Genomic DNA, 25,399 nt, shown 5'->3' on the forward strand with positions numbered 1-25,399 from the left:
GGAATGTCTAGAATTCCTTATCGAGTATGAAAACGCTCCAACAGAGTTAATGTCCAAACGTGTTATATTATACGCTGCTTTAAAAAATTTGGAGCTTGTATGTGTCAGAGAACCACTGTAAGAATAGGGAAAACCCGCGGTGCTGTAGGAAATGGCAGCATACCAGAGAGCGGTAATTAAAAATGACTTGGAGGTCATAAACCACCTTTACAATTCACGATACAACTTTGCAGCGAACCTAGTGTGGAATGTGTGCTTTGCTTAAGTAGAAAAAATGCAAAATTGAAGCACATAAAAGCCGAAATAAAAAAATTGAAACCGATTATTAAAGTTCCGAACAGTTTCGAAGGCAGCCGAAGGGGCGGAACTTTGCGTAAGCGTCCTCTGTTTCGAGTCCCTGATAGGGAGGTATGGAGGAACACGCTGGACACAAGCTGAGGCAAGCGTTTTATTAGCGTTTCTCTGTTGAATTAGCCGGACTAAGCGCGACCATGTCCGGTGGGTGGTGGAGCAGTGCCGCGGTGAGCCACGGGCTCATGGCTCTGTTCGCCATGGGTTCCTGGATTTCTGTCAACAGTCTGTGGGTCGAGCTCCCGGTGATTGTCGGCGTGCTGCCCGAAGGTAGGTTGTAGGAAGCTCCAACAACCCCACGCTTCCCCGCTTTGACCTTTCCCCTACTAATCCATAGCGTGTATCACAGTGTTTCCACATTATTTGAGTTCATTGGTTTTATTATATAGGCTCTGGAGGCGGTGGTGGACAATAACAGCTAGCTCCACCTTATTGTTACATTATCAGTCTATGCATTCAAAATTGGTTAGGTGTAGCGTTCAAATGTAGTTGTGTTTTCGAGTTTTTTAAGAGATGGCGCTCTTACTTAGTTCCTGAGCTGTTGTTAATGTGCAGGTTTAGACTTTACATACTAAACTGCTAAACCTGTCATCATTATCTGCAGTATAGTTTATAGGCTGTTATATCCGATGTTATGTAGTTATAACTCCTGCATTAACACTGAAATGCTTCAGTGTTATATATTTACAATATTATTTCTGAAGCCCAACATTTACTCCATGGTCTCTATAATTTCATTTGTTTTGGAACTTTTCACCACCAAAATTGAAAATTAACTATAACAGATGATACCAGTTTACATTTTAACTATGTTTTAAGCAAATTGCTTCTTTATACCTTTGTCGTAAATGATAAAATAATGATAGACTGAAAGGTAACCTTTATTATTCCATTGTTTTTCTATAGCCACGCTGTACATATTTAGATGTTTGTTTACTTATTACTTCAATTTTGCATACTTTACTATTTTTCCACATTGCCTGGTGCAAACCAAATGCTTCCTATAGATTTACTCATTTACCTATGTACACTCAGTGGTTACTTTGTTAGGTACACCTGTTCAGCTGTCAGTCACGTAGCAACAACTCATTGGATTCAGGTATGTAAACATGGCAAAAATGATGTTGAAGTTCAAAATGAGAATCACAATGGAAGGAAAAAAGATGATTTAAGTGCCTTTGTTGGTGTCACTGAATTGAAACTGCTTATCTACTGGAAGTTTCCCCATGAACATCTCTGGAGTTTCCAGAAAATTATTTAAAAGTGAAAAGCTGTCCACTGTGTAGCTCAGCAGCTGCACAAACTTGAAACCTTAGCAGCCAAAACAACATTGGATCACAGTCCTGTTGTCTAAGAACAGGAAACTTAGTCTACAGTTCACACAGGCTAAAAAAAACCCCCAAAACTGGACAGCAGAAGATTGGAAAATGTTTCTTCATCTGATGAGTCTCAATTTCTGCTGCAAAATTTAGATGACAGGGTCTCAATTAGGCGTAAAAACATGAAAGCATGGATCCATTCTGCCTTGCATCAATGAGGCTGCTGGTGTAATAAGGTTAGGGATATTTACTTGGCAAAGTTTGGGTCTCTTAGTACCAACTGAGAATCATTTAAATGCCACAGTCTGAGTACTGCTGCTCACCGTGTCCATCACTTTAGGACCACAGTCTACCCATCTTCTGATGAGTCATGTGTCATGTCACAGTGCTCAAATAATCTCAAACTGGTTACTTGAACATGACAGTGAGTTCACTGTACACTAATGGCCTCCAGTCACCAGATCCCAGTGCAATAGAGTTCATCTGGGATGTGGTGGAGATTCTCATCGTGGATGTGCAGCTGACAAATCTGCATTATCTGTGTGATCCTATCATGTCAATATGGACCAAAACTCTGAGAAATGTTTCCAGCATGCATGAATTCTAAGGGCAGTAAGGGATCCAACCCAGTACTTGCATGGTGTACCAATTGAAGTGATTGGTGAATGTATAATATCAGTATAATAGCCCAACGATATACTGTCAGAATTAAGTGCTTCATCATGGGATGATATTTATGAGAAAACTTCAGTGGGTTCATCACATATTTGTAGGGGTGTTATGACCCAGTCATGATCAAGAGACCAGGTGTATGTTTGTTTTAGTTTTTAAGCTATTTTTTTAAATTATTCATCCACTCAAAGTCAAAACTGAGGTATGAACATAACCGTGGTTTTCAATAAATGTTACACAGCTGCATGTTAGATATAACTAAACTTTATTACAGGCTAAGTGTCATCTTGATCTAAAACTCAAATCTACAACTAAAATTTTCACTAAATGCATTCCTCTGTTTGACACATATTAGGGCCAATCTGAGAAAACACACAAAAAAACACAAACTAAAAATTTCCTGTGTTGCAGTTTATGTTTGAAAATGGCTAATATTCTGTCAGACTTACAGCTTACTTACACTTTCACTGGTCAGAGGTTTCTTGCTTATATCCATTTAATGTCTTTGTGGTTATCCAAAGGATAAGAGTTTACTGCCTGATGAGGGCAGCAAACTCACAATATTGAACTTACTGTGAACTCAGGGAGTAGGTCGCAGCATCACTCTATAACAAAATAACTCTTGATGCAATAAAAACAGATTAGCATCGTTTAATAGAAACATACATGCACAAAATTGTTTTGGAAAAGCACCTTAAGATCAGCAGAATAATGTGGTATCCTTATTTTTTTTTAAAAGAACACAAATATGAATTCGAAAGAATCAAAACACATTTATTAAACAAAATTGTAAAAATGTGTTCTTATTGAGATCTTATTACTTTAACTTGTTTGTTTTGCTTCTCTTTTAGGCTGGAACCTGCCTGCTTACCTCTCAGTGCTTATAGCATTTGGGAACCTGGGACCAATAGCAGTGACCATCACACACCACTGTGCGCCTGGGCGCTTAAACGAACGCCTCGCCATCCACTGCATCCAGATACTGGCAGTGGTGGCGTCCGCTTTTCTGGCCGTCTTCTGGTGCCACACTGTCATGGTGGCAGGAGAGCAGAGATCCGTACCATTCCTGGTCTTGACTTTCGTGTTATCGATTGTTTGCTGTACGTCCAACGTGACCTTTCTGCCTTTCATGTTCCGGTACCCACCTCAGTATATCCGTACTTTCTTCATTGGTCAGGGTTTCAGCGCCTTGTTCCCTTGTATTGTGGCGTTGGGACAAGGTGTTGGCAAGCTGGAGTGTAAAACTGTGAACGGCACAGTGCAACCAGAGTATTTGAAAGAGAACTTTCCCGCCCAGAATTTCTTCTGGTTCTTGTTTGTGATGCTCTCAATCTCTGCTCTGAGTTTCCTGGCTTTGACGCGAAGACCGTCAGAGTCAACGCAGGGTTCACAGCCACCGCCACCGCAGGAGTCTGACAGTGGTGCAGCAGCAAAGGATGAAGAAGAGACGCACCGGCTGTACAACGGAGGGACGCCAGTGTCTGAGGAGCAGGTGCAGGTGCGGGTGGAGGAGCAGCCACCGGCTCAGACATTTTGGACACCACGAAACATCTTCCTGCTTGTGCTGCTCGCCATCTCCAACGCCCTCACCAATGGAGTCCTCCCATCTGTGCAGAGCTTCTCCTGCCTGCCCTATGGCACCATGACCTTCCACCTCTCTGTGGTCCTTGGAAACATAGCGAATCCCGTAGCGTGTTTTCTGGCCATGTTCGTTGTCCTCAGGTGAGAACATAGAAATAAAGACTTATTTGTGAGATTTCATTGTTATATTTGGACTTCTTCTCATGAAAACTTGTCTTTTCCAGGTACTCTACACCTCTGGGATTTTTGGCTTTGGTGGGTGGTGTATTTGCTGCTTATCTCATGGCGTTAGCGGCCCTCAGCCCCTGCCCGCCGCTCCTAGGAAGCCATGCTGGTGTGGCTTTAGTGGTGAGTGGGTTCATATATTTCTGGGCTGGGGTGTTACATCCCGTCAAGGAGGCTGAGACACATCCTGAAAATGTCGTACGCAGCCACAAAAACAACTTTGAACAAAGAGTAGATGTTGTGTTTATTATTTCAGCAGAAATAATCTGGTCTGTAAGCCAAGGCCAGAAATAACAAGCAAACAAAGCTGTTTATAGAGGCAACAAATGTTGGATGGGTGATGGGGAAGGGAATGATCCTCTGGAAGTGGTGGCCATCTTAGCTCCTTACGTAGCCTGTGGTTCTCAGTTAGGAGCTGTAAACATGAGCAATTTGATTTATTTATTTAAACAAATAAATGAATCAAAATTACTATTTTTAAGCTTAATGTTTAAATAAAATTAGTTAACATCTATAGTATAACAACAATGGATACATTTCTAAATGGGCATGATAAATAAAAATAAAGCTGATTTTATATAAAGAAAGAAAACGAATTCCCAAATTTAAACTAGTAATTTTAGGGAATCTCATTAAGCCCTTCCTGGTTCGACCCTCAAAGGGATTTGTGTCTCCTCCCTGAGGATCTTTTCGCTTTTAGGTGAATGTACAATGCGCCAAATCAGAGCAAACTAGGAACTAGAAATTTTAAGGTTAAAGAGTGCCTTCATAGAGCCTTTGATTATGCAGGTCTGCAAAAAAAAAAATTCAGCTTCATGGGATATTTTTGTTAAATTTTATGTTTGTTATGCTGCTGAATCCAAAAATGATTTCCACTTCCCTCTATCATGTACAGTTTTGCAAAACATGAGGAGTTTACATTTAAAAAAAAGCACAACAGCGATGAAAAAAAAATCAATATTTTATTAAAATGAACCATGCATACTTTTTCTGAGATTTCTTACCTTTCACTATGAACAAAATAAACCTGTTGGGATGTGATCATCTGAGCTCCTCACACCACCAAACCCACCCTACCCTCCCCCTCCTTCTGACCCCCCTCAATTCCTCACATTTTCTATTTGTATTTCTCTCGAGTCTCACGCTTAGAAATATTAAATTACTGTAAGAAATCATTATTGGATATGTTTTTCTGACTCAAGTATAAGACACCAGATTTCAGTTTGAAAAGGGAAATTGTACACGTACCGGTAATTAAACTAAAAAACTGACGTGATGGAATTTTAAAGAGATTTTTCACGGTTTCAGTGAAAATCTATAAGAAACAGTCAACATATCCTATGCAGTTTTTTGGTTGCAGACCTGCATTATTTAGTACTGGATGATCAGTTGTCTTTGTGTTTAAGAATCAAAAATCCCAAGAGATTTTTTTTCACTTCATATTTAACATTTCTGCATGTTTTTATTTATTTAAACATTTTTCCTATACTATATAGTCATCACATTTTTTGCTGTGATGCATCTTGTATAAAAATTGTTTTAAATTTTACCCCTGAACTTGTACTGAATACTTTTCTGACCTTTAATAATCATGATTAAGAAGTCTACTAATGACGGCTTCCTGAGAATAATAGCCCATCTTTATAGTGAGCTTTAAATATAGCCTGCTAGCTGTGTTAGTGTCATAAAACCTCACAATCAGTGAAATCTTGTTGCTTGCTCAGTAACGATACCTGGAGCAGGTTGCGATATGCCGATCGGTGATTATAGGAGTGTAAATTACACTCACGCGCACCCAGTTCCTCAGTCAGTGTACTTTATGAAGCAAAACAGTACATTGGTATAACTTTACCTCTGAAAATGAATCCAAATGCCTTCATAAGCAGTGAGAATTGTAGACAGGAGTCCACATGAGTTACAACAGATCTTTAGAGGCCCACACTCCTTCAGTCTCATCACATTTTCTTCTGTTTTTAAATAATATCCTTCACTGATTTCACCTGCCCATTTGTGCCCCCTACAGGTCATCTCCTGGATTTTTTTCACTGGTGCCTTTTCCTATCTGAAGGTGGTGATTGGTACGTTGCTTCACGAGGCGGGTCACGCCGCCCTGCTGTGGTGCGGCATCTCCATCCAAGCCGGCTCTCTTATCGGAGCTCTCGTCATGTTTCCTCTGGTCAACATCTACAACGTGTTTACCAGAGGCCAAGAATGTGTCCAAGAATGCAGTTAGCAGGAGTGAGATGAGTGCAGTTTTTCTGTAAGCACACACGCCTCTCGTTCCTGCCCCATGGGAAATGGCCAAATGAATTCTGTTTTTGTGGTTCCTGAGAGATGTATTGTGTATTTCTTGCAGCTACTTCTTCTTGAGGATCATGTCTCACATGAGGCAGCCTCTCCTGATTCAGAGGTCTCAAGTCTGTGGAAGTAAAAACATTCCCAAATAATGGGAGCATTGTGTTGCAGGATTGGCCATGGGGGATGTAAAATGCATATGATGCTGTAAAACCTTTAAAGTGCTTTGTGCTTTTTATAATGAACCTTTGTAGGTCAGGTTGTTTATCGCAGCAGAGGAGCTGCTGATGGACTTTTCCCATCTCAGCTATCACGTGAAAGGTTATTTGCACTCAGACACAACAGCTAACTTGTTCGTCCTCATGTACTGATGCTGAACCGAATGATTCACTAACTACATTCTTTCAATGTAGAAAGGCAGCATTAATGTTTTATTTTATATTCAGATGTGTTGCTACCTCCTTTTTATGCCAGGAATAGATTTTTTTAAAACAGATTATGATTTTCTGTTAAGCTCCTCATGAAAATGGTAGAATTTATAACGAAGTAACTTTTTGCAGTCGGATCCATTCAGTTCTTGATCTCTCGGCTGAACTGGGAACACCTTGGTGTTCTCCTGGGCAAGATGGAGGCGGCAGCTGGGGAGAGGGAGGTCTGGGCTTCTCTGCTTAGGCTGCTGCCTCTGCAACCTGGCCCTGGATAAGCGGAAGAAATGGATGGATGGAAAGTTTTCTTTAGATTTAAGTTTACTTGACATTTGGGATGTTATCTTAAGGGAACGATACATGCCTGACAGTCACTAATCAGTGAACAAGGAATTTTATTTCTAAGTCCTTAAAGTAATGATTTTGCGTCTTTGATATGCAGTTAATGTAATTTTACTAACCATGCTGCTACCCAACATCAGCTTTATTAAACTCTTCTGTTTACACAGGAAGAACATCTGTTAAGCTGCCTTGAGGATTTCGATGTAATACTGGGCTTTTTGTTTTATTACCAATGAAATGTTATTTGGTAATTTCAAATGGATTGAATTTTGCATTTATGTAATTCATGGATTTTGTTTTATTTTGTTTTTTTCTTCTTTTTACGTTGTCTTGTATAACAATGTTATGAATAAAACTGTTCATGGGTAAAACTGCTCTTTGTTGTTTTAAAATATCAGTATTGAGGATAGTTTGGTTTTTGCGTTTTGTATTTTTGAGCTTGCAGTTTGTTCTGGAAAGAGTTTTTTTTTAAACATAAGTCATCTACACTCATATGTCATGAATGAGTCAACTTTTAAAATGTTAAATGTCTTTGTGCCATATATAAACATCATTTCTAAAATAATTTGCACATCTGGCATAGTTGTAGAGACAGTAGCTAACATTAGGCTTCAGTCACACAGGATTTGAGACAATCACCAGTTGCCAAGGGAAAAATGTGTGTGAAAAAGGTGTGTAACCTCTTTGGCTGCTACAGATTTGCAGCGCTCGCCTGTGGAAGCCGCCATCCTGTCCGCAGATACTTGCAGAACAGTAGTGAAAACAGACAGTACAGACTGTAAAGTAGAACACTGGAAAACTGCAATGAAAGATTTATTTTAACAATGTAAGAATACTAAAGTGACTTGAAATTTATTTCCATATTTTATAGGCACACAGCTGATGGCTTTGAGCTTTTATCCACATTCACTTTGCCAAATAAAGAAAGTACGTTGGTCAAATTCAGTAAATCAGGTGTCCAGTTATACAATGTTGCATTTTGCTCCTTTGGTCAGTAAACTGCTGCAGTGGTGTGGAGGGATTATCCCTTTTCCCCACCAGGTCTGGACATACAACATCCATCCAGTGTCAATTCACGAACCTGTCACGCACTTAATTCACACGCAGCTTCTAACTATCGTCTGACCATCTTTAATAATTTATCTAATTCTACTCCTGTTGACGTCACCACCAGCTGCTTGGGAAAAATTAGAACGGTAACAATACTAACCACTGAAATGATTTCATTTCAAAATGTGAAATAAACCTAAAGCTACTAAAAAAAGCCAGATTGTGGTTTTTACAGCTGAAGGATGAGAGGTTGGTGTGTGCAAATGTAAAGCCGTTCCTTTAAAGCAGGGTTTAAAGGTTCCCTTCTCATCCTCCAGTGCTTTATAATGCATGACTTGTAGATAAATGAAATGAGTGTACAGTAGAGTGCATTCTTCCCTTGCTTTTGCCAAAGACCACATAAAGTGTTGCCATGGGCCAACTTTTTCTCGTGCGCCCCACTTTGAGAACCCTGGCTTTACATTAATGTAAGAAAATCAGCTGATGAATAAAATTAGCAAGTTACAGCACTTGTTTTTCATGCAGTTTTTGTAACTCAGCCACGTAAACACCCATTTCCCCCTCTGCTCCCATGATCCCCTTAAGCAGAATTAATGGATTCTGTAGATTCTTGAGTGCCGACTCAACGATTCCTTCAAGGCAAAAGAAACAGTTGCTGTGACTTGAAATCCTAACATGTGATGATGCAAAAGCCCTGAGAGTGAAGATATGTAAAGTTAGGACAATGATCAGTTAACCCAACGTGTGTCATGGTTGGTTACATGCTCGCACACCCACTCGCCCCAAGCAGGATTTAATCCTTTGGCGCACACACACGCACACACACAGTTTATTGAGCAGGACTTTGGCTTCTCCTTTCCTTTGTGTCTGCAGATTTTTTCAAACAACTCCACCAAACTGAATGTGAGTATCTGCAGCGATGCATATTCTGAGTTTAACGATGAAAGTATTTAAAAATTGTAAAAAAAAGTTTGTTCTTTTCATTATGCTCATAGCCATTTATTCAGAATAGTTTATTTTGAGACTATTTGACTTTTTTTTATAATAATAATGTGTTCATAAGGTAAAGGAACAAATTCAGGGACTTGGAGAACTGTCTTTTGTAGCACTGGTTTCAAACTATTATTTTACAGTTTCTTTGATCAGTGTCTCCACTGCATGAAGTTTCTATTTAAATAAACAATGCACTGATCAGATGTTTTCTCAGGTTATGTAATAGATCACAGTGCGGTAGGTGGTCGTGTTTTGTTTGCTGTATGTTTCATATCTGACGCAGATTGAAGCCAGACTATTTAAACATCTTCTTATACGCTGCACTTTGCATGTAACTTGTTCCATCTCACAGAAGTGACTGTCTGAATAAAACAATGAAAAGATAAGCTCCTTAAAATAGGAGTAAACATTAGCCCAGTAGTTAAGTGCTGGACCTTTACTGGGATGCTTCATGATGGTGACACATTATCAGATCTGGGATCTTAAGGTTTTATTCAGTTTAATTATTTCCAGTTCTTTGCAGATGGAATGACACAGCTAAGCCAATAAAGTATTTTCTCCATGAGAGCTATCGGAACAGTCAAATAAACATAAAAGGTCACGCATTACTTTAACTGGAAGCACTGCTTGCCAAGTTTGATCCTAATCAGAACCTCAAACCATAAAGTCTTAATACTTTGGCTCTCGGAGGAGGCGGACGCACTTTTCTCCTCTCCCTTATCTTTCCTGCTAGTTCTTATGTCCTTGTCTAGTCTCGTGTCTTTTTTGTATTACTTTCCCTGGAACACTCTCTCACAGTCTGTGTCTAAAACCTAAAAGAGAATTATGGATTTGATCAACTGGTCTCTGAATGCTATTGACACCCTTTAACGAGAACTCTGGGCTCGGGAGAGCCCGAGTGCCCTGGAGGGACTTTCCCTGCCGGATACACGATGGACGGGTGGCAGAGGATCGGCCAGGACGCTGAAGATATCTACCTATTCGGAACCATGATAACAGGGTTCTTGCTGATCGGAGCTGGCTTGGCCCTGGCTTATCGGAGAATTAAGAAAGCGGAACTGGCTGTTCAAACCCCCCCAAGGCTGCCCGCTGGGATTGGAACGACAGGTATGACTTCTCAGAAAGGGCTCACTGAAGGCAGCATGGTTAAGAGCTTGGAGGCGCTTATGACAGCAGTGAATGCTCAGAATAACACCTTTGAGCGTATGTATGTTGGATTACATCAGGAAAGAATCAACTCAGAACAACATCTCTGGGCGGAGCTGGATTACACCTCGGATCAGTTGGCTGCGGTCGTGAGGTCTCAGAATCTGCTATGTGAGCAAAAAGAGTGACAAGACCACAGAATCGACGGCTAATAACATCACGGAGAAGCTCGCAGCTATTAACGGGAGACTGAGAGACCAGTGTCGGAGTGTTAAAAAACAGCTTGAAATTGAAATCATAACCCGGCTACCCCTTCGGCGCCAGCTCAAGGCTGGAGCCGAACAACAACTCCCTGATAACGACTGTGTTGAGTCTGTTCCTTCCCATTCCCTTAACAAAGGCCACCTGGGTTGGCTGGAAGACCGTTTACTTAGCCTGGCAGGGCGAAGGACACTGTCTCAGCTGAACTATGGACACGCACACACATACATATACTGATACTGATAAGCACTCACTGACGCATCACCCTCTCTACCCCGGATCCAACGCCACCTCCAACGCTTACCTCCCCCATGATGTGGACATCGGGTCAGCTGGAGGCGCAGTCGAAAGATTGTAGCGGTCCCAGATCAGATGTACACACTGGAACTCTTTCCCATGTTGCTTGTCTGTGTTTATTGTGTTATGGTGTGTTGATACCTGTGCATTCCTGTATTATCCTTTTGTGTTGCACATTTCAATGTTTTTTTTCCTCGCTACCTGGCCTGACCTGTCTCCATATTATATTAACTTAATGAAAAATGTTCTAAAAGACACAAACACATTCAACAGGTCCAGCTCAATAAGTGCAATACACCAGTTCAAGAAAGCAAAGGTCCCAGTTTCAGACTTCATCAATATCCAAATAAATAGGTTATTCAAAAATCGCCACTGTTATAGTTGTTGTGATGAGGAAAATTAGGCACAGAGGCCAAAATCACTGTGTCTTTCAAAGTTTGTTTCTCTGGACATTGGCTGGTTTTTCAGTACAGTCCTAGACCTTTGATGCATTCATGCATTAAAGAAAAAACACACATCAAAGGATGAACCAGTGACTTGGCTTTGCAAAACAGCCAAGTTAGCAAAGAACCATTTTAGCTTGTATCTTTAGGCACTTTGTTACTAGCAGCCTGTTGCAAACACATCATTTGTTCTCATTTCTTTACTTGAATCTATGAAATATCAACAACACAACAGAGACAAAATAGCATTATGGTACCAAAGAGCAATTAGATGATCAGTGCATCCTTTCAAGCAAAACCTTTGCACAATACTGCATGACACTGTATAGGAGCTATAGTTTAACATTAGAGGATATGGGGACAATTTTGAGCTAGGCTGAGGTGTTTACTACGGTAACTGCAGTTTTTGAGAGGTTCCTTCCTCATTTTATTGGGTTTCTTTCATTAATAATGTTCTTTGTGTAGAGTAAATCATCAATATATACATTATATGGTATCTATATCATTTATAATATGAGTGATCACAGATATTCTTACAACATTTCAGAATTTTAGATGCTGAACCCAGAAAACATTTAAGAGCAATTTGAGGTCTATTTGTTAAAAAAGCTAGAATGAAACACAACAGCTAATGTTCTGAGTCATCAAATTTTATTGTTAAATATGAGATTTCATTATAAATAAAATAAGTAAGGTCTACTTTAAACATCTTGTTTGTCTCATTCTAGAAACCCACCTAGCAACATGTCCCTTCTCACTCACCTGTTGGCATGTTTGTTCGGTATGGGCTCCTGGGTCTCCATCAACGGTCTGTGGGTGGAGCTGCCTCTGATTGTCCCCCAGATCCCAGAGGCTTGGTACCTGCCCTCCTACCTCTCAGTCATCATCCAGATGGCCAACATCGGGCCTCTCTTCGTCACTCTGATGCATCGTTTCCGACCAGGCACCCTGAACGAGAGAGCTGTCATATATGTGATCATCGGCCTGGGCACTGTAGCAACTTTCCTGCTGGGATTCTTCTGGAAGGAGACTGTGGTTGTAGCAGGTGTGGCTCGCAGCGTGCCTCTCCTTGTTTTAACTTTCTTCCTCGCTGCTGTTGACTGCACTTCCTCCGTCACCTTCCTGCCCTTCATGATGCGTCTCAAGTCTCAGTATCTGACCACCTACTACATCGGGGAGGGTGTGAGTGGCCTGCTGCCGTCTCTTGTGGCTTTGATCCAAGGTGCAGGGGTCGTCCACTGCATAAACAGCACACAGTCTGTGAACTACACCCTCAACATTCCCAACGGTTCTGTGACCTCTAACCTCCAGGCCCAGTATCAGCCTGCAAACTTCTCGACTGAGGTGTTTTTCTTCTTCCTCAGTGCCATGATGCTGGTGTGCCTGGGGGCTTTCCTGCTCCTGAACTACCATCCATCTGTGGCCAGGGAGCAGCCAAACAGCAGATACACCAACGGAGTGAAACAAAAAACAAAAAACAGGGAGTTGGTCGAGCAGAAGCCAATGATGGATCCTTACAGACCAGAAAACCAGAATCCCAGAAGCAGCTTTGGCACCGGCTCTTACAGCTGGATGGAGGTGTTTTATATCTTTGGGATTCTGGCCTGGGTGAACGCTCTGAGCAACACGGTTCTTCCCTCGGTGCAGTCCTACTCGTGCATGCCGTACGGGAACAACGCCTACCACCTGTCGGCCAGTTTAGCTGCGTTGTCCAACCCTCTGGCATGCTTCATCGCCATGTTCTTACCAATCAGGTAAGTGTGCCATTGGCAATTTTAACAAGGTAAATGCTAAAACAATAATAAATCTTCAGGACTCTTTCATATTCTCCATAGTTTTTAATGCAAAAATAATGGAAATGTTTGAATAAAACTTGCTTAAACCCTCTTACAGGAGACACTTTTATATTTTTCTAATGCTATTTAGCTTTTTCTCTGTTTAAGCACAACTAATGTCAAATTCCTTTATAGTTCATCTGGCCCCTCCCCCACAGCTTCACATGTTTGTGCCACATTATATCAACCTTAGAGCATCTGTAACTGCAGTCGGGATGTCATTTGTTTCATTTCACAGATCCCTGCTGTTCATGGGAGCCCTCACAGTGATTGGCACTGGAGTTGGAGTTTATATTATGATCATGGCAGTGCTGAGTCCATGCCCAGTGCTGGTTAATGATACCTCAGGTGGTGTTATCATTGTGAGTGCACTGGTAGACGTCTGTTACTCAAACAATTCACAGTGTTTCCTGTTGGGAGACAAGTTGCACTTCTTTACCTTGTGATAAGCAGAAACACAGCAGCACTCACCTACTTCTGTTCCACAGGTGTTGGCCTGGGTCCTCTTTATTCTCACCCTGTCCTATGTGAAGGTGATTATTGGGGTGATCCTCCGTGATGAAGGCCACAGCGCCCTCGTGTGGTGTGGAGCTGTAGTGCAGCTGGGCTCTCTGCTGGGAGCTGTGACCATGTTTCCTCTGGTCAGTGTGTACGACTACTTTTCATCCGGAGACCCGTGCAACACAAAATGCTCCTGAAGTCACAAAGAAGACACTGGAAACAGACTCAGTAATGACTCGCATGTTTGTGAGTGAAATGAGAAAAATCTGTTTATATATTCCTGCTTTTGCTATGATCCAACGAGTACATGTATGTATGTATTGAGCCAGATAAGTATGATGTTCAACATGGGACAGGTCAACAGTGCTAGTTAGTCTGAATCCCAGAATCTTATTTCAGTTAGTTTGGCTGATCTTCTGTCTGATAACAGCTTTGGGATTTTCACATGTTCTGGAGCATGAGCAGTGCGCTATAAATTATGTTTAAAAGTGGGGACAATAACAAACTTTGAGCCATATTAAATGGGGCAACTTAGGCACAATCACCCAGAAGTGCGTACGGGCGTTCTGCAGGTGATCCATGCACTAATTTAAATAATAACCATTATTTTGCTGACTGCAGCGCAAATTAGCAACCAAAAGCCAGCAGACCTGATGTGTGAGCAACTTATCTGCGAACCATCTGGGTGAACTCTTCTGCTACAAACTGCTGGGCCTGTGTGGTCCTGGCCGATGGCAGATGACGTATGATCAGGTACTTATTAAAGTCACTATTAGATACCGTAACCCACAGACAATCTATCACACTGACACAGCTCTATTATCAGCAGCATTTCGAGAGACATTTCAATTTTGCATGTGAGCGGTGTGATACGAGAAAGAAGTCAAATAAAATGTGTGGGAAGTGCTGAAAGAAGAAACACAGAGAATTTCTTATTGTACACTGATTTTTTGTAGGTTAAAACCAACAACATTGCAAATCCACTGGCTGGCTGTAAAAGCCAACTTAGCTGTCTCTGAAACAAAATGCATCTATTGCAGGTGTTTGGGATCCTCCTGTTTAAACCATTCAGTTGTGCCAGTTATAAACACCTTTTAACAATGAAGGAGGTTTTTTTTTTGCAGGAGCAGAGCACCAATAGAACTGCTCCTGTGTAATTAAAGGAGTAAAGTTAATCCCAAAGAAATGGAACTACATTTACTGTTTCAGTTTGTGGTTTTAGTGTAGTGACTACTGTAATGATTAAGCAATGTAACATTTTATTGGTTTTTAATAAGATGTTTTAATCATGCCGTGTACAATATTACATAAATAACATAATTATTACATTAAAGCAACAATTTTTTTTAAACTTTGCTTTCACCTCTTTTCTCAGCAACCTGCACATGACCTGATTTTTATTTATTTTAAGTAAACAACTTATAAATACAACATGATTCTTACAACCTACACTTAAACATCGGCTCCTCTAAATTTACGTGATATTCTCAAAACAACAAGCAAAGCAGAAGGAATCTCAACACATAGTTTCTTGTGGCCATTTTCATGTGAATGTACAGGAACAGCACAATATTACTTCTGTTCTATTAAATATTATACCACTGCACAAAGTCATTTATGAATATAGACAGTACTAAAATCTGATCATTCAGCTTTCCCTCTCTACTTGTCAAAGTCAGCAGCACACAGTATTAGTACAGATCAGGCTGTGACATAATCAAATAAAAAAAAAGAACATTTACGGTAAACAGCAACTCTGAAATTCATCCTGTGTTACTAACAGACAAAATATTTTACCCCACATGGTGTAATGTGTATTATAATATATAAAAAAACAGTTAAACAGCACACAGTTCATTAAATAGTTTAAAGAAGGCCTCCTATTGAAAACAAATCTCTGCATTTGCTAACAGAAAGACATTTCTAAATAAGGAGCTGAGACTATTTCTTACAGCTCCTTGCTTTAGCTAACCTCTGTATTCATCTTACTCTATCCTTAGCATCCTCCTCTGTAACAGCCTTCTCCATGTCCCTTTTCACTGCACTGAATCTTCTGAGGTCTTCCTATTTTTTTCCTGCCTGGAGGCTCCATATTCAACATCCTTTGGCCAGTATATCCACTCTCTCCTGATTGATTGATTGATTGATTGATTGATAGATAGATAGATAGATAGATAGATAGATAGATAGATAGATAGATAGATAGATAGATAGATAGATAGATAGATAGATAGATAGATAGATAGATAGATCGATCTTAATTAATCCCTCAGGTAGGTTTCTCTGGGAAACAGCCTCTCTAACAATGTCTCCAAAGTCAAACTGAGTCGTCCCTCTGAAATAATTATTAATCTTTTCCATTCTGCTTAAACCAAACCATAGCAGGTCTCACGACCATCTTTTAAACCTCTTTCACTCTTGAAAGTTTCCTCTTTCATCTCTAAGACTCATTTCCACCCACTCCACGCTGCCTGCACTCCCATCCTCATCCATCTGGTCCCCATTGCTTCAGATGGTTGACCTCAGGTATTTAAATGTATCTACTTTACGTTATTTGGAGTTGTGGTTGCTCGTTTTCCTTTTGTTTGCTTTGTTCATTTGTCTCTTTTAATTCTATTTTTTTTTATACTTTTTCAACATGTTCAAAATAAAGATTCAATTAATCAAAACTTTCACTATTTCTGCTCCTTGCATCTTTGCTGTTATACCCATCACCCTCCCATACATATACCTGTCTATCACTCTATCTAAATGCCCTTAACTTGAGTTTAAATGACAAGAATGGACTGATAGACAGTCATCTGGCTTTCATTTCTCTCTTTAAGCAGAGGCGCAGCTTCCTTTGGGTTGACAGGTAAAACAATGGATGTCCAAGACTAGCAATAGACACTAACGTTATACACAGAGGTATTACTGAACAACTATATGCAGGTTGGTGCAGATACATGAATTTTTGCAATATGATTACTGGAATATAACATGACAAGTTGATGAATGTGGTAGCCCGGATGGTTAGGAAGGCTCTTTTCTTGGCAGGATGCAGCTCATCTTTTTCTGGTGCTGATTTCATCAGTGTTATCAAGATGTTTCTGTTGTAGTAGATCATCATTGTGCAACTGAATAACACCAGAAAACGTGGGATAGCTCCTAATACCTTAGCTGTCTGAGAGGGGATATTAATTAGATTACTTGTCAAAACAGTAACTGCAGTAAGGAGCCACACTGTCAGAGCACACATCTCCCTGAATTTGTATTTATTCAGCAGATGGTAAGATGTGGGGTAAACCACAGCAATATATCTCTCCATGCATATAAAAACCAAACTTGATGCGCCTCCTGTTTGTGCGTAGGTAAGCAAAACCTTGAGCAGTATTATCTGGTACTGTGGTAGCAAAAACAGGTAAATTAAATGAACAAAGGATGTAAAATAATGCACAGTGTGGAAGATAGCTAAATTACAGTTGAGGATATCTATAGCCTTCTTGGATGTGAAGATGATCCACAGCAGTTTCCCTACCACTGCTTCCCCAATGATAAAAGTAAAGATGTCAATCACTGAGAGCATCACTATGTGAGTTGGTGCAAAAAGACATTGCTCAGCTTTGCTGGAGTTGAATGTGGCATTGCTGGATAAATTCTCCATCTTACCAGACTGTAGTTGACAACAGAGAGAAAAGAAAATCAGTGAAAAGCTGCCAATAGAGGTTTAAAGATTCAAATGTTTTACATATCCACTCACCAAACACTATTAGGTACACTATGTATTTGAAACCTCCTCCCTCTTCTCCTTCCCTTTAGCACTGCCTTAATTATTATAACAATTATTACAATAAGGCATTTTTGCCCAGAGGACTGCCGCTCATTGGATATCTTTTCATTTTCAAACTATTCTCTGTAAATTCCAGAAATGTTCATGGGGAAAGACCAGCAGACCAGCGTGTCTGGCACCAGCAACTATGCATCATTCAGAGTCATTTAAATCACCTTTCTTCTCAACTTCAGCAGATGGTCTTGATCATTCTACAAGCCTAAATGTATTGAGATGCTGGCATGTGATTGGCTGACTAGATATCAGCGTCAACGAACAGTTAAACAGGTGTACCTAATAAAGAGACCAATAAGTCTATATGTTGTAATATAAATGCTAGGGTATTATATAAATACAGAAATGCCTACTGTATAATAAAATGTGTTTTAATCATTTACATTTTTATATTTTTTGATACAGTTTCAACTTAGTTGTCCTACCAGGAAATAAAAAAAACATATGCAACTTTATTTATTGATTTTGATCTTCAAAAAGATTTTTTTAAAAAAGAGAAGAGAATCTTTACTGTACTAACGGAGTTTTCAAAACACAAGCATTTTTGAGAATCAGTTGTAACATTGTGACCTTAAAAATCTGTGTATTATTAACTTTTTCTTTAAAAATAAGGCTTAAATAAGAAGACGACAACAGACATGACATGAAATGACATTTATGAATATAATCAGACAACAAAAAACACTGAAACTCAAAGTCTGTGCTTACCAGGTGTGTAAAGCTGCTGCTTGAAGGCCAACAAAAATGACAGACTTTACAGCGCACACAGTACAAATGACACCTGATTTCCCTAAAAGGCGACAACTGGGTTAAAGGCAGGCAAGCAAAACACGTCCTGATTTTCCTACTGGCAAAGTGTGAAGGATGTTCGTGACGGTACTGGCTGTGACATTCTCAAACATAAAGGAAAAACAAATGTAAAGAAACCAGCAGCTGAGCGCTGAGATTTATTGTGTTAGGCAAAGCAGAAATCCCACAGACCACAAGGTGTCAGTGTGGACCATAACTGAGAAAGAAATCCTGCACGCTGCACTGAAAGCACTATCAGGAGCACACAGGTTATCACACAAGACTCAGAACAGTACTTTTATTTTTCTTTCTGAATATACATTTTATGTTGCTGCATCACAAATGTTTCTGCTTTGGAAATGAATGGTTATGTTATTTATTTATTTTTAGCTCCAATCAAACACATTTGTTAATGAAGAGCAGATACTGGTTAACACTGGACGAGTCAGGAGTTAATGGTTGCAGGATTGATTTCTGCTTTCACGCACGAGCTCTGATAATCCCAAGAACACTTAGTTGTTGTAAAAAGTATCAATATTTTTCTTTTCCTCTTTTTTTCTGGTTATATCATGTCACTTTATATTAATGATGTTTCTCTGTTAGTGTGATAAATGTAGCCTATATGAGAGATGTAGCCACTGTGATTTTAACATCGCTGTTTCCATATCAGATTTTCAGAGTCAGACGAAATCATGCTTGGATGGTTGTTCTAGTATTTTATGTCCCCATTACTTTGCAGGTATCTGTTAATGTGCATCGCTAACCGAGCTTACTAAAGTTAGGGGGTAATTTCCCGTATATAATGTACATAGCATGCTAGTGAACATGTCATGGTCACTTTTGGATCAAGAAAATGAAGATAAATGAAGATACATCAGCTATAAACTTAAAGTTCAGACTTCAAAATGGACAAAGTGATGACTTCACAGTGCCAGCATCCACCTTTTTATACAGTCAATGGTCAGATTTCTCAAACTTAAGCCGAAGGAGAAAGGAGCTTTTCTCTTTATTTTCACCTTGACCTTTATAGTCCTTATAACCTTCCTAACACTGATGAATACATCTGTTGGCAAGAAATGCCACCGCAATAATGGCTAAACAGCTATGAACCAGTACATCGATGATGCAGACATTAATCTGGAACATTTTCCTTGTAAAATAACAAAAAAGGTCCTCAGTCATACGTTGGCTTCCTAAACTGGCACTCTCAAAACTTAAGAAGTCAACGTCTAAATGTTAACTCACTGAGGGCTAGAATCATCCAGGCTTCCACCCCACACTGCAAACACAACCGCCGAATTTTGGATTCAGTATGTAAAATAAACACTGCATTTGGTTGTTAGAACTAAAATAAATACAATAAAAAATACTGCGAGTTGGCAAAAGTACTCGTTTGAATCACGAACACCCCAATTTATATATAAGTGTGTGTTTATCACGAACGTGTAAAATAAACACACTGACAACTATAGTAAGACTCAGTATAAAGAACTTATAAACACTGTCACTCACTGTTTCACTGCTTAAATTTAATTCTGACTTAGGAAAAAAAACACATGCAATGTATCAAGGTTTGAGAAGTTTTTTTTTAACAGATATTTTTACTGAGAATTTTTCTTTAGTGTTCATATTTTACTTTTACCGTAATAAAAGGCACCCTTTGCCCTCCATTCATTTCAATTCATTCATAACATATTTAAATGAATACACTCTTGGAACCTGATTTGTATATGATGTGTAACATGGAACCTGACTGACATGACCTAGTTACCTTCAACAACAACATTTGACCCAGTGCTTAAAGCAAATATCAGCTGAGGTTGATCTTTATGCACAAACTGAGGTGAAGTGGAGCCAAACATGATCGTCTCACGATTTAGAGGATGTTTCAGAGCAAGGAAACTCAGATTACAGCCCCTCCCATGTAGATAACTCTGAGCCAGCAAGCGAGACATTTATCCTGAAGGCTTTTGTGACTCCTTGCATGCAAAAAGCGACACCACCTTTTTACAGCAGCTTCAGCGGCACTGGTAAAAGGATCACAGCGTGGGTCTGGCCTTAATCAAGAAGTCACAAAAGAAGCCAACATAAGAGGACAGGAAAGGTGGAGATGCAACTTCTGCTCTGCAAAAATAAAACAAAATGAGGAACAAATGTGGGAAACACATGCAGTACTTCAAGGTTTCCTACCACTGCTATGAATCCACAGATTGACAACTGAAGTCGAGTTAGAATTGACAATTATAAATGACAGTTATGAAAAGTTTTTTTTTTTAAAAAAGATATAGCAGCGAGGGCAGCATTTAATGGTTGTAATGATTATACACAGTTATCTAATGAATCCCAACAGCTGGCTGTTATGTTTTCATATCTTTGGTAAAAGAGGAGAGGATATTGTGTGCTGTGAAAGCTAAAATAACACACTCTCTGTGCTCTTTGAAACATTGAGGATTAATAATAAATGTATTTATGCCAGATATTATAAATTCTGAACAGATCTGTAGTTCAAAGTTCAGTATAACAAACTTATTACGAGGGAACCTTTGGTCCATTACCTTTACCATATTACCAGTATGTAAACTAATGATTTCTTTTAGTCTTTTTTCTAACCTAAGGCGATGAGACAAATTGCCGCCTTTGTTGTGACAACACACATAATGTACATATAAAACTGCTGATTTCATTCCTACAGTAAAACTGAGACAACGCAGATCAAAGAGATGAAGGCTTATTTATTGACAAGTACACAAAATATGACAAAGGAGAGTTATGAGTTACTGACAAAGAGTAACCTTCTCCTCTGAAACATTTCAGTATGGCTTCTCTCATGCTCTTCAGTTACACAGATTAAGACTCATAAATACATATAAAACTGGGAACAAGTGTGCGAGCGCTGACAAATTAGCAGGTAAACCACAGTATGCAGTATGTAACCGTCTAAAACAAGCTGTATGATAAACGTGAATAAACGTTGAGCTCATGCTAAGAGAATAAATATGAAAATACAAAAACAAAAATGTGTGTATATTCGTATTGCTGTTCACCGCTGCAAAGTAATCTTTGGATTAGAGATATGACGGTGAATGTTTACATTCTCTCAGAGATTAATGCTACCTGCATGTTGCATAGCTTCCAGGGAGTAATAAAAGTCAAGCTTCATCAAAACTGAGATGATTTTTAAAAAAAAGTCGAACCAGTATTACTGCAGCTAACATTTTATTTGTTACTTTTCAAGTCTGTATGTATTCTTTTTTATTAAAAATGACTAAAAAAAAGGTGTAAAAAGCAGTTAACGGCTGGGTTGGAGGAAATGACTTGTCAACTTAATGCAGTGGCTGAGCCAGACAAGTTTATGGGGTGGCCAGGCAGAAACAGATGACTATTTATTTTTCCAGCTTAGCATTTTTTTTGTGTCACTTATCATTTGCTTATGCAGGCATGTAGTAGCACATTATGAGGGCTCATTTAACACTCAGTTACAATTAGAAAGTCTTATGCTGCTAAATTGAAGCTAAAGTTCATAAGATAATTACAATTTCAACTGATGGATGAGCTGTTAAAATGGTCATGGTGTTTACAAAAAAAGTTCTGCTAGAAAAATAGAGGTTACTAAATGTAACTCCAGTTCTGTGATTATTTGCATCCCTCTTAAACAAGCTGAGAGCCATTCAAAGAGAAGTATTCCACTTCCTATTAATGCTATTGCACAAAAACTGGTTCGCAGCCGGGCTTGCAACAGATAGTCATCAATGATTAGGATTCAGTGGATGGCTAAGATAATTATTTATACAAGCATGCTAGACAAAACCCCCATTTCTACTTTGCTTTTTGCTGATACAGTACCGATAATGGATGAAAGTATTGGGACACAGCTCTCAATCGTTCAGGTGTTTTCAGTCTCATTGCCACAGGTGTATGAAATTAAGCACCTAGCCATGCAGTCTGCCTTTGCAAACATTTGTGAATGAATGTGTTGTTCTAAAGAGCTCACTGAATTTGAGTGTGGTACTGTAAGGGGATGCCACTCTTACAAACAAGTCAGTTGCTTTCTTCCCTCCACAATCAACTATAAGTTGTATTACTGCAAAGTGGAGGTGTGTCAGACCACGTCAAGCTACAGAGCAGGTTTGCTGTGCATTCTGGGTACAAGTCGCCAATGCATAACTGCAGAGCTCCAAACCTCCTCTCACATTAACAGCACAAAAACTGTGTACCAGGAGTTTCGTGGTGTGGGTTTTAATGGCTGAGCAGCTCCTGTAAGTGTAATGTGTAGGTGGTCCAGTGCTTTTGTTCATAAGCTGTATGCCCAAATTGAAATAAAATGACACACTCGCTTTTTGGTTTTTCTGAAAGGAAACCAATTTTGCCCAAAACACTAGCCATTTGCTAGTTGTCTGTTAAGGATGTAAGTCAGGACGCCGCTGCTGCCCACTTCATGGCTGAAATCAATACAGCAGTTGCCATAATGTGTCAAATTGTGCTGACACACAGAAAGGTATTTAACTACAACATACAAATTGAACTACATCTATAGTCTGTCAGGAAAAACTTTTACCCTGCAAACTTTCACTTTTGGGATACGGCTTCAGTTCATCCAGGACTATTGCTAGTGCCATTTTTTTTGTTTATAGTTTTTCGAAGTCCTGGTTGGCTTCACCTTTGGCTGTCCTTGGCTCCACCCCTGCATTAATGAAACATTGACAGGAAATGCCACTAGTTTAGTGGATAAGTGCTTGTTGTTGGTTCTCTGCAAGAAAATTATGTCTGAACAGTATGATGATGGGGAAAAATCCAACTTTCCATTTCCAAAATGAAAGGCTGAACTCCAGACAGACATCACAGTATAACAGACAACATAGTTTGCTGACTACATGCAAGTTACGCTGCATGTACTCTATCTTCTTGCATTCGCCATAATCCCTTAATTGTCACTTTTGCCCACAGTATCCACTGTTCAGGAAAATGTAAGTTAAGCTGCCCCTAAAATATATTTAATTTGAAATTTTGAGGTTGAATATGTGAAGCCAAGGCCATGTCTTTTTGCTTCCAGTCAAAAAGGCACTTGTCTTTTAAATGGTTTCTCTGTAAAGCCAGATATGCAAACTGGAGCACTACACATCCAAATGTATATACAAATGACACAACTCATGGGCACCGACTCATTTACAAACCGCAGCCATACAAACAAAACCCCCAAAACAACAAAAAAACCCAAAGAAAACAACAACAACAAAGCAAATCTTGGTCCTCTAAAAGCACACTTTCTTGTAAAGGCTGGAAATGGCAGGTTTGGTTGCTACATACTTAACTTACATGTCAGTCATGTAATCTATACCTTGGATAGGTTCTATGTAACGTTATTATATATGAAAAACAAGGCACACGTTGGACCCTGATCATCTGGACAATACATTTAGAATTGTTCTCCTTGCGTTTCCTTTTGCTGCTTCCTGCATGCCTTAGTCCAAACATGTGGAGCATAATGTCAAATTCATTTGGTGCTTCCCTTTTTAAAAAAAAATTCCTGTCACTTGTGGTGACGGGAAACTACGCGTGGCTGTGGACGGAGATGCTCGACAAGTCGTTCCTGATGATCTCGTTTACTGCAAAAGGAAAAGAGAGAAAAGGATGATCAGGATTTCAGGTTTCCTCCAAAATACCTAAAAAGGCCCGTTCTAAGTCTCTTTTTCACTTCTTATTCAGTCCAAGCTTGAAACATTGATGCAATGTTTTTTTTTGGTCACTTTTCAGTTCTTTTCGCAGTTTTGTCTCGGAGTGTTTTCATCAAAGTGGGCAGTGTGTCACCTTTATGCACACAGTGTTAATTTGGCAGGGTTACTGCTCCTGAAGGGAATTATTCTGAACCTGAACCTAACAAAGAGGCTATAGTGCATTGATATAACCAAATAAAAACCAAGAAAAACAGTTGGTGCAGTAAAGTTCAGCACAAAAATGTCAACTGATAAACATTCATGATAAAACCTGATAAAGTCTTTAAAACACACGGATTAATTCTTGGCTCATTTTTATTGTTACTTTTGAATTTCTAATGTTCATTTAATTCTTGCAGCAAGTTTGCATAAGATGAGCCTGAAATAGTTTCAGCAATCACACAAAAACAAACACTGACATTTTATAACATCTAACACACACAGAGTTTTCATTCATCTCAATTCAAATTTATTTATATAGTGCCAAATCACACCAACAGCTTCCTAAAGGTGCTGCAACGTAAGAAGCTACGCAGTAACGGAGAAAACCCCCTACAATCAGACAATCTCCTTTAAGTAGCACTAGGAGACGCCTCCCAGGCTCAAAGGGGCACCTCCCCGAGCCTGGGTCTGCAGGAGGTTTCTTTCTGTTAGGAAGAAAATAAAGAGCATAGGGAGACAGGAAAAACACATGCAGCAGTGACATATAAACACCTGGGGAGGGAAAGGAGGAGGAGGCGAGAGAAGAAGAAATGCTCAGTACATCACAGAGTATAACATGAAGCTCCCCAGCTGTCTGAGCCTATAGGAGCAAAGCTTCCAGCTCTATCTGTAAGCTTTATGAAAAAAAATGAAGGTTTTAATAAAGTTTTTGTTTTTTAAAGGCTTGGTCTAACTTTGCCTGTTCGCTGTTGGGTTCATCAAATACATGCATTTTTTAAAATGATGCCCTTATAAGGATAACTAGAGAGCCCAGAAAAAGTAAATGTGCTTAGTAAAACTTTGCTTTTCTCATTGCACAAGGCTATTATACACTTGTTAGTACATCTATAAGGTGCTATTTCTGCCAGTGTGAGCAAAACTCCTCTGAGCCATACAGAACCTGTTATTTCCTCTGAGTCAGTCTGATAGAATCACTTTACACTGGAGGTCCCCAGGCATTTTTTATCAGGAGAGATGATGCAACATCCTGCTGCCTCCAGGTGCACTTGTTTATCTCTTTTTATCAGCTGTGTACAGATGGTGTGCCGTGTTCAAAGAGCAGCTACACAGTCTGACAGTCTGACTGACTGTAGCTGCTACACAAGAAAAACCTATACGTACATATGAATGCACCGACA

The 25,399-nt window shown here is 39.6% G+C and overlaps 3 protein-coding genes across 3 annotated transcripts in view; 2 read left to right on the forward strand and 1 right to left on the reverse strand.

Moving 5' to 3' along the window:
* The first annotated feature begins 346 nt into the window (after positions 1 to 346).
* Positions 347 to 7,581, forward strand: slc52a2 (solute carrier family 52 member 2). The gene is made up of 4 exons (XM_085396583.1): positions 347 to 621; positions 3,194 to 4,064; positions 4,148 to 4,271; positions 6,172 to 7,581. The coding sequence occupies exons 1-4, from the start codon at positions 492 to 494 to the stop codon at positions 6,379 to 6,381; spliced, it is 1,335 nt and encodes a 444-aa protein (XP_085252709.1). The 5' UTR covers positions 347 to 491; the 3' UTR covers positions 6,382 to 7,581.
* A 1,437-nt stretch (positions 7,582 to 9,018) lies between these two features.
* slc52a3-2a (solute carrier family 52 member 3-2a) lies at positions 9,019 to 16,379 on the forward strand. Its single transcript, XM_085395748.1, has 4 exons — positions 9,019 to 9,163; positions 12,129 to 13,154; positions 13,474 to 13,597; positions 13,724 to 16,379. The coding sequence occupies exons 2-4, from the start codon at positions 12,145 to 12,147 to the stop codon at positions 13,931 to 13,933; spliced, it is 1,344 nt and encodes a 447-aa protein (XP_085251874.1). The 5' UTR covers positions 9,019 to 9,163; positions 12,129 to 12,144; the 3' UTR covers positions 13,934 to 16,379.
* A 4,690-nt stretch (positions 16,380 to 21,069) lies between these two features.
* Positions 21,070 to 25,399, reverse strand: part of nfatc1 (nuclear factor of activated T cells 1) — a 52,480-nt gene continuing 48,150 nt past the window's right edge. Inside the window, exon 10 of the mRNA XM_085395920.1 lies at positions 21,070 to 23,951. Within this exon, the coding sequence (XP_085252046.1) occupies positions 23,896 to 23,951 (56 nt within the window). The 3' untranslated portion in view covers positions 21,070 to 23,895. The remainder of the gene's footprint in view (positions 23,952 to 25,399) is intronic.

This window comes from Rhamphochromis longiceps, linkage group LG22 (genome assembly GCF_057381845.1).
Source record: "Rhamphochromis longiceps isolate RC_006_pf linkage group LG22, R_longiceps_female_GT1.1, whole genome shotgun sequence".
Lineage (NCBI taxonomy): Eukaryota > Metazoa > Chordata > Actinopteri > Cichliformes > Cichlidae > Rhamphochromis > Rhamphochromis longiceps.